This window comes from Lissotriton vulgaris, chromosome 5 (assembly GCF_964263255.1).
Source record: "Lissotriton vulgaris chromosome 5, aLisVul1.2, whole genome shotgun sequence".
Lineage (NCBI taxonomy): Eukaryota > Metazoa > Chordata > Amphibia > Caudata > Salamandridae > Lissotriton > Lissotriton vulgaris.
The window spans coordinates 1,966,962,367-1,966,978,153 of record NC_141693.1 but is presented as its reverse complement, the minus strand read 5'-3'; the positions used below and the strand labels follow the sequence as shown (position 1 = coordinate 1,966,978,153).

Genomic DNA, 15,787 nt, shown 5'->3' with positions numbered 1-15,787 from the left:
AACAAAACACTGTGACCAGGGATACTAGGATAGGGCTGCCATGGGCCGCAGTGAGTGCATGGTCTGTGGGGATGTATGAACATGTGTGTGAATTAATGGGATGTATGTGCATAGGTGACTGAGCGCCTGTGTCGTATGTACTTGTGGCACAGGACATACCTTTCGCCATATATGGCATCATTACATGTAAAGCACAAACATAAAACTTTTTTTTTAAAATGGGAGAAATTTAAAGTGCAAAGAATTGTTCTGCTGAAATGTTCATAATTTTTTCACTTGATGGAACATTATTCTGCACTTTAAATTCCTCCCATTTAAAAGAAAATGACTGCATTTTTCAGTTACAAATATGGCACTGTGTCTACCAGCCACTGGGAGCAAGATCCCTGCTGTTTTGTTTTTAAATGTGACACTTTGAAAAAGGAGAAAATTAAAATAAAAAATTAAACGAATCATTAAGTTAATTCTTCATTTTAATTTTCTCTCATTTAAAAGCATTCAGAAATATAATTTTGCTCTCATGCTCCAATACCGAGTTGCAAACGACTCCTATTTAAGAGTTAAATACCTCAGTGCTTCAGCTCTGGTTCCCTGTGACTCACATGGATCATACATCTCATTACCAGGCTCTGCTATCTGCAGCCTATTTATTGCAGTTCTTAGTTAAAAATTAACTCAAGGCTGGGAACTACTCTGAAGGTTTCTGCGGTCTACTTGTAGCTCACGGTGAACTAGTTAGAGACACCTGTACTAAGTAAACCCAGACCACCCTGCAGGATGCACTTTAAAGCATTTTTCATTAATAACACATAACCCCAGGCCACCCTACAGAAGATACTTTGCAGTGCTTGAGTACTGCATCATTTATCTACACATAAATAAAAGACCCAACATGCCTAGCCCAACAGAGTCCCATTGCAATTGCACCCCATTATCCTTTGCTCTGATTTCCATGTCCATCCGCCGAATGCAGCCATCTTTTAATTCATGGCCAGGGCCTGTATAATAAGCTTCAAAGTTTTCCTTCAACAATCCAACCTGAACTCTGGTTTCCGCCAGTTCTAGTCAACTAGAAGAAAAAATATATATTTGATAAATACAATGAACAACGGGCGAATACAATATAATTTCATACAACCACAGTAAGGCATGGGGTTTACTCTGCTTTTTAATTCACAACGAATAAAGACCAGGGGCCATATTATCAAGGAAGGGCGATACATTATCGCTGCTTTTATCGGCAGGAAACTGCCGCTAAAGCGGCGATAATGGGCTTGATAATATGCCCTTGTAAATTCCCATAGAAGCCCAGGTTAAAACCAGAACCTGGGCTTCTATGGGAATTTACAAGGGCATATTATCAAGTCCATTATCGCTGCTTTAGCGGCAGTTTCCTGAAAATAAAAGCAGCGATAATGTATTGCCCTTTCTTGATAATATGGCCCCAGATTTATATATTGGTGGTATGCATAGTCCTTTGCGATGGAGTATACACACTGCTTAAATGAAGGTAAGTCCGTCCGATTTAAATATGGGCAGACCTTCAGTTTGGCCATGGCGGAGACTATTTTGTCTCGATTGTAGCCAGACTTTTGTAAGAGTCATGGGGAGTAAGTGCCGTAGGAAAAAAGATTACATGTCCGCCTCCCCAATTTGGATGGGCAGACAAGTAGTCATTATTTTACTGTTTCTTACCGTGAGGTAAAACCTGTCAGTAATAAACAGTAAAATCATTATAATGCTCCGCGCCATGGTAAAAGACTCCCATGGCGAGATGAGCCTCATATTATTTTTAGAAAAAGAAAATTGTGTTTTGGGATATTCTTTTTGAAAATAAAAAAGAATTACTCTGTGCTAGAGGCCTGCGTCCTGCTGCAGTATCCCCGTAGCACAAAGTAATTTGCATTGCTAGGAAATGGTGGTTCCTGGCAATGGATGCCTGCGTAGTGGTCATTTATAAATTAGGTGGGTAGCCTCTCCACCATGGAGACGGAGAAATTTACTCTGTCCCCATGGCAGAAAGGTGCGCTGCCAGTCATGAATTAAATCAGGCCCTAAGTTACTTACCTTTAATAAAAATGTTTCTGATAGATTCTTTACCTACCTGCAGATTCCTCACCTAATAAATCTCCACAGGTGACAGAGTTGATCTGGAAAAGTTGAAATACCTTCCCTGTGCTGGTAAGTGGCAACACAGCTCCAACTCGAATGTCCGTAGCACCCCAGCCACAATGACAAGGAGTGGTATGTCATTACCCCAGCACAGTTCATTACTCCTAAGAACAGGAGAGGCAGTCAGCAAAGAATTTAAAGAATCCACTAGAAGCATTGTTACTGAAAGTAAGTAACCTATTCTTTTGATGGATACGTCCATCTGCAGATTCCTCATCGCATGAATCAATTCCACAACAGTACACCCACAGGACGAGGGTTTAGGCGGCAACCCAAGCAAGAGTCCGGCCTTAAAGGTCATTCCATAGTAACCAATCATAGCTAAAGTCTGTGCCTGATACGTGAAACAGCAGCAGACAAACAGGAAAGAAATCTGTTTGGTCAAAGGACCCTGAAAATGGAGACAGGCGTATGTAAGGTCAAAATCCCAGACAGTTCGAATAGGCACACTTTCAGGAGTAGAAGCCTCTTTCTCCTCAGGCACCTATCCTCTATGGTGATGCAATAAGTGATATGACTTGAGGAGGCTGAGAAGGTGACAATGAAAACTGCTGATTCTGCTCTTGGAACCCCTCGATGGCACAACGTCTCTCATATTCACACGCAGGAAGAGATGGCTGATGAACAGGACATTTGTGCTGACAATGCCTACCTATGGCGTATCCTAGTGACATGCCATCTAAGATCGAAAGGGCTGATTGCCAAAGAGGCGAGAACCTGCAAAGGTTGTACCTATCACAAGTGCCTGAACATCTCCATGAAGCTTAATGAACTGCATCCAAGTATGCCTGATAAAGTCCACCGAAGAGTCCATAGACCTTGCCACCAAGTGTACGGTGAGAAAACTAGACCCAGCAGGCTGCTTACCAGCCCTAAAGCCACCTTGAACAACTTCAACAAAGTGTCGCCTTACATGAAAGTTGAACCATCATCTATGCTATCTCCCAAAGAGCATGGCAATAGATGATAATAGGAATGTAGCATTGTAGGTACTAAAAGTCAAGCTTCCTAAATAAAACAACTTCTTCCCAATCAACTCCATCCACTGAAACTCTCACACAGACAGAGAGGAGGGAAAGGATGAATTCCTATATAGACAGAAGCTCACAGAGATCATCGGTGGGTGAGATACCAGAAATGACATGTCATTTAGAGCCAGGCGGTGACAATGAGCAGATCGACAGTGGGCGGCCTGCAAACAAGCAGTCCTAACCAAGGCAGATTTACTAGATTCTAACTGTGCCTCATTAGCCAACAGGAGATTGAATTTGGAGGATTTCACACAAAGTGTTTGCCAATATTTATAACTGTCAAAGGCCATTCTAGGAACTTAAAAGACAGAAACACCTCCGAGAGCTGTACCACCAAGTTGCCATCAGGATCATTCTCAAAAGAAGCATTAAAGTCATTGGGATTCTGGGGACTCAAAAAGAGGCCGCTGCACAGTTCGAAAGAAGAGTAAAACAGTTTGGCTTACTACTGAACTCCTGGACAAGAACGCCCTTTATAAAAGCCTAAGCAAGGCCCCTACGAGGACCAGATAGACCTTCCCTGTGTCCAATTCCAATCCTACCCAGAAAATGCTGAACACAGCACCAAAGCGAGTGCTGTCGACAATGTCGGCATTGGCATCAATGCCAAGTCACGGGTGAGACTTTGTCAGAGAAAGAGTGACTGTCAGCAAAGGAACGCCATTCTATAAGTAGCAGCACAGCTAAACATCATGCAGCTGTGTTGGGGCTGGAAGGCAGACAAGAGGGGGCACAAAAGCCTGGCTCAGCCCCACCACTTGAGTGGGGATAGAGTCAGGGGCTGGAAAGAGCTAGAAGCTAATTCAGCAGTGCCAAACAATTAGCCAGAATGAGCCAGGAACTGACTTTGGGCTCCCGTTCACCAGAGTATTACATAGTATAAAGGAAAATGTTACGGTCAGAGCCAGGGAACAGGCCTGTGGACCTGAAGACCGGGCCCCCAACCAGGAGCGATGTTAATACAGAGACAAGCCCTCTGTTCGACATATCCTAAACTTGGAATGGTAGGACTTCCTTGGGCTTGAGGAAACCACTTCAGTCCATATGAATGGGACCTGACATGGAGTAGACTTCAGTTTTCATCATGACTTCTAGATGGGAAAGATGTCCCCTCCAGAACATATGTTCGCTCCAAGCAGCCAGTGTATGCCCAGACGTGTGTCCGTTGCTCGCTGTGCCACTGGATTTAAGCTAGTCTAGCTGATGAGGAGGGACCCTGAAACCGGTCTGTGGATGCTTGTTTCTGGTCCAGGGAGGACCTGGCTTGGAAGTTGGGGTTGGACTGTTACCATCAGTAGCAGGGTCAAGGCTGATTTGCATATGGCTGGGCACAAACTGGGGCGGCATGGTGAGCAAAAAACAATTCATTTCACCCTGGTCTCTGGGCTGGGGGAGAGTGTTTCAAAAGTTTCAGCACTGCGTACTTGTTGTGTTTGAATAACTGCACTTGACCATAAAACTAAGATCTGGAGATTAGTAGCCTGACGGCTGACTTATAGCTGCATTTGACCACAAAATTGAGTCCTAGAGATTAGAAGGAACACAGCAAAGGATAATCGTGATCATCCTCCAAAATGTATCCTGAGATTAGAGGAAGCAAGCTGATGGATACTTTTACCTGACCACAAAAGTGAGTTCTTGAAATCAGATGAGCCACAGCTGGAGGATACCCAAACTCGACAACAGATTTCTATCATGGAGATCATAGGGGGTACAGCAGGCAGGTTTCCATACTTAACCATAGACCTGAGTCCTGAAGATCAGATGGGCCGCAGCTGAACGATACCTGTACTCGACCACACAACCACATCCTGGAGATCAGAGGGACCACACAGGGTCACAGGTGTATACCTTACTGGACCACATGACTGAGTCCTGAAGAGTCGAGGATCTATAGTGGGAGGATATCCGTACTTGACCACAGAACCTCGTCCTGGGGATCAGAGGAACCTCACAGGATTATAAGAGTATACCTTACTGGACCACAGGACTCAACCGTGCTGGAAAATAAAACGGTGCTCTGGAGATCAGTATGCAAGGATTCGGGGATGCACAGCTAGTGGATAATGTATTTGACCACAGAACTGAGGTCTTGAGATCAGAGGTGTCACAGCTGAAGGATATGACTATAGAACGGGGTCCTGGAGACTAGAGAGGTCATGGCTGGTGAAGGTAGACTAAGCATGTCACATTGGTGTTTAAAGCCCTGCACTGTCTATTTACCATACAAAGAATTTCCTTCAACGCACCCTGCATTACCCACTGAGTAAATCCTTCGAATTATGGAACATATAACTGTGCAAACTATGGAACATAGAACTGAGTCCTGGAGATCAAAGGAGTCGCAACTTGAGAAGGATACCTTTATTTGACCATAGAAATGAGTCCTGGAAAACAAAGAGTTCACAGCTGGAGGTGCTAGTGTAAGCATGTCACTTTGGTGCTTAGGGCCCTGCACACTGTATCTGTCATAAGAAGAATTCCCTTCAAAGCACTCTGCATTGCCTATTTGGTCAAACCTGCAAACGTTGGAATATAGAACTGAGTCCTGGAGATCAGAGAAGTCACAACTGGAGGATACCTATATTCGACCATAGATCTGGGACGTGGAGATTAGAAGAACCATAGTTAGAGGATGCCCGTACTCGGCCATGGAGCTGTGTCTTTGAGATCAGAGGGGAGTACAGCTAGAGGATACTTGAACTTGACCACAGAATTAAGTACTTGAGCATTATGAGGTCATACCTAAACTATACCTGTACTACACCATAGAACTGTATCTTGGAGATCAAATAAGTCACAGCTGGAGGAGCTAGAGTAAACATGTTGCGTCTGTGCTTAAGGCCCTGCATGTTGTATCTGTCATTAGGAGAATTTCTTTCAAAGTACCCTGCATTGCCAATGAGTAAAATCTTCAAATTATGGAACATAGAACTGAGTCCTGGAGATCAAAGAAGTCGCAACTGGAGGATGATACCTTTATTTGACCATAGAACTGTGTCCTGGAGAACAAAGAGGTCACAGCTGAAGGAGCTAGAGTAAGAATGTCATGTTGGTGCTTAAGGCCCTGCATGATGTATCTGTCATGAGGAAAATTTCCTTCAAAGCACTCTGCAATGCCCACTTGGAACAAAGAACTGTGTTCTGGAGATCAGTGGGGCCACATCTGAGGCCTAGAGAAGCAGACATAGTCCACCGGTGAGACCTAGAGAACTGTATACTGTACTCTACATGATGCCTGGTGAACTAGATACAGAACTCGAGTGATGCCCAGAGACCTTGACATGTATTCTAGGTGAGTGTTAGAGAACTAGATGAAGAAGCTACTTAGCTTCGTTAATGATCTTTCTGGTGAATGTTCTATCTACTTGTTGATTTCTCACTTTTTGAATATTCCAGGCATCATACTGAAAGTAGAACCTTTTCAAAAGCTCTCTATGTCGACAGGGGGTACTGGCCCTACTCTGTAAGAAAAAGTCATGAAACAGGAGAGGAAGGTGGGTTCATGAGAAATCTGCAGATAGAGTATCCACTCGAAACATCGTTAACAAAGGTAAGTAACTTTTTCTTCCGATAGATACTTCTACCTGCATATTCTGGCTCTGTTGTGTTGCAACCACTGTCTGTGGAGGCACCACTGGAGGGCCCTTATGAGCCTGCGCAAGTGGCTAAAGGATTGTAGGAAGCTATCAGACCTATCAGGCATAAGACCATCAGGACTGGTATATGTGCTCCACACTGAAATATTGGAATCATTGCCTGAATGTCCTGAACCCTCGGTGCAGGAGGAAAGGCTTGATTCAATGTGGTGCTCAGTACTGCCTCTATGAACAGGATGTGCTGAGAGGGCACCAGGTGGGATGGAAAAGCCATGATGGAACAGCAACATGACTATTATCTACAGGCGGTGCAACAATTTTTCTGGCGAGCTGGCCTTGATTATCCAGCTGTCCTGGTAAGGGAATACTGGGATTCACGTTCTTATGAAAGAGGCAGCCACTACTGCCATCACCTTTGTGAAGGCTCGTGGTGCTGAAGTCAGTCCAAATGGAAGGACCACAATACTAGAAGTGTTCAAATGTCACCATGAAGCACAGATACTTTCTGTATGACTGTAGGATAGGAATGTGATAACAGGAATCCTGCAGGTCGGTAGAAACTAGCCTAACTTCAGCTTCCAACGCAAGCAGGACCTGGGCTAGGGATATCATTTTGAACTTTTCTTTTTTGAGAAACCAGTTCAGAACTTTGAGGTCTAGGATCAAAAGAAGACAGTCATCCTCTTTTGGGGTCCAGGAAGTCCCAGAAGTAGCACCTCTGACCCTACTTCTGCTCTGGCATCAATTCCATCTTGTCGTTCTGGAGAAAAAATTGTACTTCCTGTTGCAAGACTCGTAGGGGGTCTGGTGGTAATGCAGATGGGAAAGTGTAAGGTGTAACACTTTTCCACAATTTCTCAAGATCCAAACACCCGAAATAATGGCTCTCAAGCCTCGTGAAAAGGAGGAGACCTGTCCCCCAAAGGGCTCCATGAGATCTGACAGTAGGGAACTAGGCTGCTTCCCTGCAGTGGCAGGGAGGGGAAGGAAGATAAGAGGGGACAGAACAGTAAGGCACCTGTTTTTTCTTTGCCTCGTCCTCTACATTGCCTGTACAGTGGGTTTGCCTGCTTTTGTTGCTATTGGAAGGATTGCTACTGACGGCCACAAAAGTAAAAACCTTTTGAGAACCCATTAAATCTCTTAAACTGGCGGTAATCTCTCTGCAGCGTCAGGAGTCCCAAGGGCCTTACTACTGTCTAACTCTCCCTGAAATTTTCCAAAAGCGGAGTCAATTTTTGCCCCAAGGAGACGCACCCCATCAAAGACTAGGTGCATGAGTGTTGTATGGACATCTTGAAAGAAACCGGAACTTCTCAGCCTTGCATGGCGAGGCAAAATAATAGACATCCCTATAGCCTGGCAACCGAGTCTGCATTGTCCAAGCCGACTTGATGGCTTGTTTTGCTGCAGCTTGTCCATCCCATATTAGCTCTGAAAACTTGATTTATAAATGGTCCAGAGGTTAGGTAGGTCCAGAGGGCGTGCACTTAACGTTCATTGAGACAAGTGGCATTTAGCTACTTGAGGACCATGCTGAAAAGTGCTTCTTCGCGTATTGTTCAATTCTTTGGATTCCCATTTTGATGGAGTACTAGGGAAAGTTCCTGGGGACAATTTCAAGGAACAAGATTATTGAGCAACTAGGCTTTCCAGTGTCGGATTGGAAGAAAGAACGGATGGGCTACCAGGTGCCAGCCTATAGTGTTTTGCAATTTTCCAAATTGTGAGTATAAATTCTGTGATTGCCTCATTAAAGTGGGAAAGAGCTCCCTAGTAAAATGTAAATGTAAATTGATACTTGTATAGCACACTACTCACTCGCAAGGGTCTCAAGGCACTTGTACGAATACCGCTGTGGAACCCATCCTGGCTTTCCCTGTGAGGCGTCCACTCCTGGGCACCCCCAAGGTGGAGGCCAGGCATCCTTAGCGTTGTGGGGGCCGTTGTGGAGATTAAGCAAGCTATTGCCCAGAGTTGCAGAGTGGGACTCCATGATTGGAATAGGCACAGAGGCGAGAATTATCAGGTCCGTGGAATTTTGAGCCCAAGACCCGCCAAAGCGGGGAATTGAACCCTGGTCTCGAGCTAGAACTCTGAATCAGGGTCTGCCACTCTAATCATTGAGCCACACTTCTCCACTATTGAGCCACACTTCTCCACTCTGCGTGATGTGCTATGCAGGACCTCTGTAAGGATGTTAACTTTGGTGGCTGGAACCTGGAGGGCCAACATTTCCACTGAAAAATGTATCACTGGATGATAATTGATGACCTCAGATAGAAATAATCCAATACGGTAATACAACTCCTAATCCATGTAATAAATGCCATCCGCTAGCGCCCTGTAACCCTGCACAATCCAGGTCCAAAGCCATTGATAGTCTATTCCCATCATCCGCGTCCTGGTTGGTGTCTTTGTAAGGATAAGAATCCCCACAACAGAACCTCCCTGTTTTTATAAGCTGCTGCGCCTCCCGGCGGGAACAGTGTAGCGGAATCTCAGGTGGGGGTAACGCTTCTGGTCAGGTCAGATGAGGTACTGGTGGTGTTGGTCGTGGAGCTAGGGACAAGGGCTCGCTGCTGGTGGCATTGAGTGTAGTGCTGACGGACCCTATTGAGGCGGCGGACAGGTAAGAGATTCCGGCACAGAAGGTTAAGATCTTGATTGAAGGCTGTAGGCATTAGTAGACTTGTATTTACCCACTGGTTCCTTCACAGTGGATGTAAGGTGAGCCGTCATGCCACGCAATTAACGTACCTTGCACACCAGTTTCTAACAGTCCCCCATAGTAATTTGTGTCATTTCCTTTTAAGAAACCCATAGTTGGCTCCTTCTGTCCTGATGAAGATACCGTTACTAGCAATGATTGTTGCTCTCATTCCCATTGGGGTCAAAACGTCGACTTTCCTTTACAGCAACCTGTACAACAATTATATCCACATTACATATATATAACAGCAATCAATTTTATGTATCTCTTCAATGTATTGTTTATTGGGAGGAGGAGTTGGCCTAACGGCTAGGGCGGTAGACCTTTAATCTGGGGAACCGGGTTTGAGTCTAGGCAATGAAGCCGAACATCCTGTGATTCTGGGCAAATCACTTAATATCCCTGTGCCCACCAAAAATAATGCAACTGGTGCTATGTAAATAGTCTGATACCTGATTTGGGTCAGGTTTGCGCTATATAAATGAAAAAAACTATTTTATTATGTTTCTCTTCAGTTGTATTCATATATAATTGACTGCTAGACTGTTATTATCAAAACAAAATGTAAATATTGTCATATCTTTTATCTTAACCCCTTCCATGCGGCCGCGATTCCCCTGGTGTGCTGTAAACAACACTAACAGGGGCGGGCCGTGACGAACCCCAGCCGTCATCAGCACACGAGCACCGTAGTGCATGACGGCTGGGGTTCGTCATCAGCATGGAAGGGGTTAATCCTTTAACTTAAACACAAGCACTTCCTGAACACTTGATTTCCTTCACTCTACATGGAGCACCCATCAATTTGTACAGGTTGACTTTGACTTGTTGGACATGACATAAATTTGTCAAAATTCATTTTCCAAAAACATCTTGGAAGAATGTGTTTATTTTGGGTGTTGTAGATTTTGAAATTATTTCCTTCCGCTTGAACCAATTCTACTGTACCTTACTTGACCCAGGTCGGCGGATTACTGGGTTTCCCCATTGTCATGTAATGTTTTGAAAATTACTAGTCCACAGTATCTTTGTATAACTGATTAACTGATTAATAAAGTAGAATATTGAAACACTTTGATCAAGCCATGGTGCTTGCCTGTCTATGACATCAATTAGGGCATATATGAAACTGTAATGGCAAGTTGTTTCACAATCCCGTGCTATTACACCAAGCCCCAAAACATTGCACAATGTGCCCACTTACTTGGCTCGTCATCTTCTGGACATCGAACGTCTTTGCAGATGACTTCAGCTTGCGCCCAGAAGCCATTCTTGCATTCCAGAGCTTCAGTCAGCTTCTCTTTGGTGTCATCTTTGGTCCTGTCCAAGAGCACCTCCATCAGCAGATTCTCGTTGCGCTTCAGCGCCTCCTCTTTGTAGTTGATCTTCCAGTCTTCTTCCCAGCAACTGCACTCCTTGCCACACTTGTAGCTGAACTTCAGCGCCAGTCCGGCTATAACCAAGAGTACCAGCATAGCCAGTCCAATCAACTGAGGAGAAGGGAAGAAGACAGAAAGAAGGCAGTTACCACATAGCTTTTCCCACAGAGTGGATGAAAGGGCCTTAAAACCATGGTCTATTGCTGCACCCACAGACAAACTGTGGTCAACTATAGTCATATCAGATGAACAGCATCTTTTACAAGTCATTGAGATACATACTCTAATTAAGCTAGAGCACCTGGATTTTTTTCACAACAGTGTATAAATAAATGTACTACATTTCCAAACAGACAGACAACTAATGTTGGAAACCAGACAAGCACACACTGCGATGAAAACAAATTAAATAGTCAGCATGTATTTGTGAAAATAAGGATGTATAACTGTCCTAAAATTAGGCCTGGGCGTAGTTTGTAGAGTTTTGCTATGCAGAACACAGCGATGTTACAAAAAAACTCTGCAAAGTTCAGCGAGTGGCGGAGTACAGTGCGAACTGCAGTTTGTGTTGCTATTCCTGCCACTCTGGTAGAAATTCTACCCGAGCAGCAGCTCGCGCACGCAAACTTACTGTTCGTGATCACAAACTTACCGTTCGCGAGCGGGGGAAAAACTCTGCTGCACATCGCGAAGCAGAGTTTTCTGCACTCCGCAAGCTCCACGAAGTGCAGAAAGCTCTGCAAACTCTACAAATGGAGCGTAGTTCACCGCCAGATCTATCTAAAATCTGAGCAAAAGGGAATGATAAAATGACAAGATAATGGCAATTTGTACAAACAATTTGTACAAACACAAAAAAATTGTTCTAAAAGCCGAAAGAGCAACATGATCTCTTAATGAAGAATACTGCCATCACAGGTTTAGCTGCCAATAAAGGGAGAACCTATTCTCGAAGACCGCCCTGCAAGAGGCTGAGAATAAAGAATCTAATCAAATAAATGTGATGAGGCACCCCTGTGGGCCTACCTCTATTTAGCCCACCACTGTTCTTCACCTATAGAACCCACTTCTCCACATCCCATGCTGCACCTCTTTCACACAGCCTGCTGCACCCTTTCTTGCACATCCCCCTGCTTTCCTCCCAGTAGTTTCTGCACCCCATTCAGTCCCCTCCCCACTTCACATGTTGTACCTATTTCCTTGCACCATATGCAGCCCACGTTGCTCTTCACTTACAGTGCCTATCGGTCATATGTATTAATGTGTAACTTACTGAATCGTAAAATGCGATTCTTAAGTAATCGCATTTTGCGATTCGGTAAATGAAATGTATAATCAAGTCAATTTTCTAAATAGTGATTTCTTAAGATCCGCATTCCTGAAATACAAAATTGCAAAAAGTGATTTCTTCGCATTCGCAATATACAAACATTGCACAGACACACATTGATGACATCAGAATCAGGAAATACATGGTTTCAAACACATTGAAAATCAAAGAAGCTGTCAGGAAGCCAGTACTGAGCATATCATCTCCTACAAACTATAAGAATGCTAAGTCAAGAAAATCAGCAAGAGCAATCGAAAAGGAAAAGGAAGCATACATTTACAGATGAAGATATAGAAATACCTGTGGAGGAATGCATGGCCAACAAATGAACACATTTTAGGAAAAGTTTGTTTAAAAGTTCCAGAAGCCACACAAAAAGAATCTGGAACAGAATTTAAGAGTGCATTAATGCAGTAGGTGTAATCACACAGTGTTACAGAAATATGAAAAAGGTGGGATGCCTTTGATTTTGACCAAGAATTAAGAAGAAGCCTGGACGTTGGATGACAGAAGCTACCGAAGAGTTGAAGGGGGAGGGGTTTATCCACACAGCTAGCACCCTCACCATTTATTAAGGCAAGAGATGCTTTGTCAAGATTAACTTAAATAGGCATATCTGAACCTCCATCCACCTTCAGTTCTGGTTTAAAAAGATTTAACCAGTGTACTATGTTGTTCGTAAAATAATATTTTCCTTTATTATAAGAATAATATCACATTTGAGTAACTTCTACAAAAAATCTATGACATTTTCTGCTTGCATTGTGAGATGCATTACAGTATTTGACGTCCATAATAATTCTTTTTTGTTTAAACTTTTTGTACATTTCCTATACTAAACACTCTGCAGCATATACATTCAAAAAGTGTCTTGCTCAAACATTTACTAATGTAAAAAAAATAGTGTTAGCTTTCAAAGTAGAAACATACATTACCCGTAGACTTTTTTTCTAACAAGTTCATAAGGCAGATAAATGACAAACAAGCAAATTATTATTTTATATTATTCTTACCTCCTTTCACAGAGACTGGGGCAAACATATAAGAGGCCCATGAGGAAGATAATCAAGAAGAGGTAAAAGATCAGAATACTGTATTCAATAATCTTCCTCCACCAACGTGAGGTGCTTCCAATGAAACGATCGATAACATATTCTACACATGTACATCCACCTACACGACGTACAATGTATTTCTACATTCAAAGACTGATAACGAGTGAATCGTTGTTGTCTGACCCCTGCGTAAACCCCAGTTTGTGCAGGGTCGATATTAAGAATGTGGTTGTATTTCATGTATCCGGTAAATACTGAACATTTTAAATACCTTAACCTTCATTAAATTTCGGCCGGCTAAACCTGCAGAAATTAAACAGAATAAAATATATTGCATTCCTGTTTTCAGAAATTAAAACTATTTCAAGAATGTAGAGCAATTGGCTACTTTTATGGGGGTGCTAAGCATCCCCATTGCTTAATACCTATTCAACGGGAAATGGCACACTGTATTAAGGATGCAGCTTGGGGCAGGTTACATCACCACTGGAATTTCTGAAAACTATGCAAACACTTCCCACTTATCAGGTGACCCCTGTTCTAGAAATTGATGAGGCTTACAGCCACAGTAGTTGTTCTGTGTCTGATGTGTAGGCATACATGTAGTCAGGTTGATGGAAGAGGAAAGGACATGTTTGCAACAAATATTGACAAACCAACTCCTACCAAATTAAAAAAGAGACAATAAAATGTATCTGTGAAAAGCAAATTAAAACTTTTCATGTTTATCTTACATTCTGAAGTAAAAACTGTGGCTTGAACAAAATTCACTGTATTTACTTTCATCTTGTCTCTTCCACTTTCCTGTGAATAAACATGGAAAAGGAATGATTTATATACATTCTGACTATGTGCCTTTATTACTATACATGATACTTAAGTTAAATACACTTATCTTAGAAAAAGTTTGTTGTTATTCTATGTATCTCCACCTCACAATTCAGATGCAAACTCTGTTTGTGCCTGAATCTGGATTACTGGGGCACACAGGATGAGGGGCAAGTGTTCCTTTCCTGGAGTGCAGCCAATTGGTGCTTGGGGTTGGGGTTTGAAGGAAGTTCGTCATTTGGACTGTATATTTCTTGGGGCGTTTGCATCAAGATGATGCCTTAGTGATATTTTTGTTTTGTGTAATACCTCTAACATCGGCTTTACAAGATCTAGGCCAGATCACAAAACGTTTTTCACTTTCCATATTTTTGTGCAAATTACTGTGCTCTGTTGCTATTTGTATGTTGTATTGTGTTGTTATATAAGATAGGATAAGATATTGATTTGTGCGCTATATAAGATTTTTTTACTTTGTTTACTTGCAATATGTCAACAAATGCTGTTACATTTCCAGCCAAGAGAAGCAGATTCCTTGAAAGTTTCTGTGACAAGCAACCAAGTACCACTTTCTAATCTATAAAAAGTGCTGCTCCTGCTGTTCAATTACTTAAGACTCCAGTCAGCTCAGAACTGTGTTCAAGGCCATCTTAGATTAGTGCAGTGGTTCCCAAACCTTTGGCTCCCGAGGACCCCGTCGAGTCACTACTTGAAGCCAGGCCCTCAGATTTCTTCTACAATTTAAATTTCAAACACTAAGACAGCACGTGTTCACACCAAACAAATACTCGAATTACCAAAAACTTTAGTATTTTATATTAAAATAATTTGCACAAATCAAAAAACAGTAATGGAGGTCGTTGGTGCTTCATCTTGGCGACTAACGTTTCAATCTTGGGTTTTATTTCACAATACGAGGCTCCTTGCCAGGGCCAGACTGGAAACCCAAAGCTGCCCTGACAAATGTTGTCAGACCAGTTTCCGTACGGTGCAGACCAAGTGCGGCGAGTGAGCCTGACCACTACAAAGTGGGCTTTAGGGAGGCTCTCCCCCCAAGAAGATTTGGGGAAAAATGGTGCATTCTACAAAACATTTGTCTTTGTATATTGAAATGTATTAGCTTTTAAAGCATAGTAAAAGATTACCTTACTGTGCACCAGGATATGCCAATCTTTGTTGGGGCTCTTCAATGATTCCCTCACTATCACCCTCCAAAAGTGCCTATCACCTCTCCATAGCCCCTCTGTCACATCTATTTAATTTGTTTTTATAGCACCCCTCATACCAGTGTAGGTGTCAGAGCACTCTACATCACACACATACAGAGAAAATGAATCATACATGTGTAAATTAGTGTATAGAAAATGTTACATAAGGCAAAGGGGACTGCAAGGTGTAGGATTCACGTCATTCATACTGGTAGGCTTTTTTTAAGAGTGCTTGGTCTGGAGAAGCACAAACTCCCAACTCAGAACATAACACACTGGTTAGCATTGGCTTTAATAATAAGACTTTATTTCTACCAATACAACCCTTATTTAGCAGCATCAGGATAATTGAAGACAGGGAAAAAAAGTATAACTTACTAACTTTTACCATGCAGTTTGCATGAAGTTCTTTGACGGCAGTTCATAGCTCACAGTGCTAGTTTACGATTGTAACTTATGAACTGCACAGTGA

The 15,787-nt window shown here is 42.8% G+C and overlaps 1 protein-coding gene across 2 annotated transcripts in view; it reads right to left on the bottom strand.

Annotated features, from left to right (window-relative positions):
• Positions 1-648: 648 nt before the first annotated feature.
• The window catches only part of LOC147717900 (uncharacterized), a 132,276-nt gene continuing 117,137 nt past the window's right edge, over positions 649-15,787 (bottom strand). For both annotated transcript variants that reach the window (XM_086924669.1, XM_086924668.1), the window contains exons 2-3: positions 10,720-11,005; positions 649-1,069 (exon numbers count right to left, since the gene is read on the bottom strand). In XM_086924669.1, the coding sequence (XP_086780795.1) occupies positions 1,062-1,069; positions 10,720-11,005 (294 nt within the window). In that variant the 3' untranslated portion in view covers positions 649-1,061. The remainder of the gene's footprint in view (positions 1,070-10,719; positions 11,006-15,787) is intronic.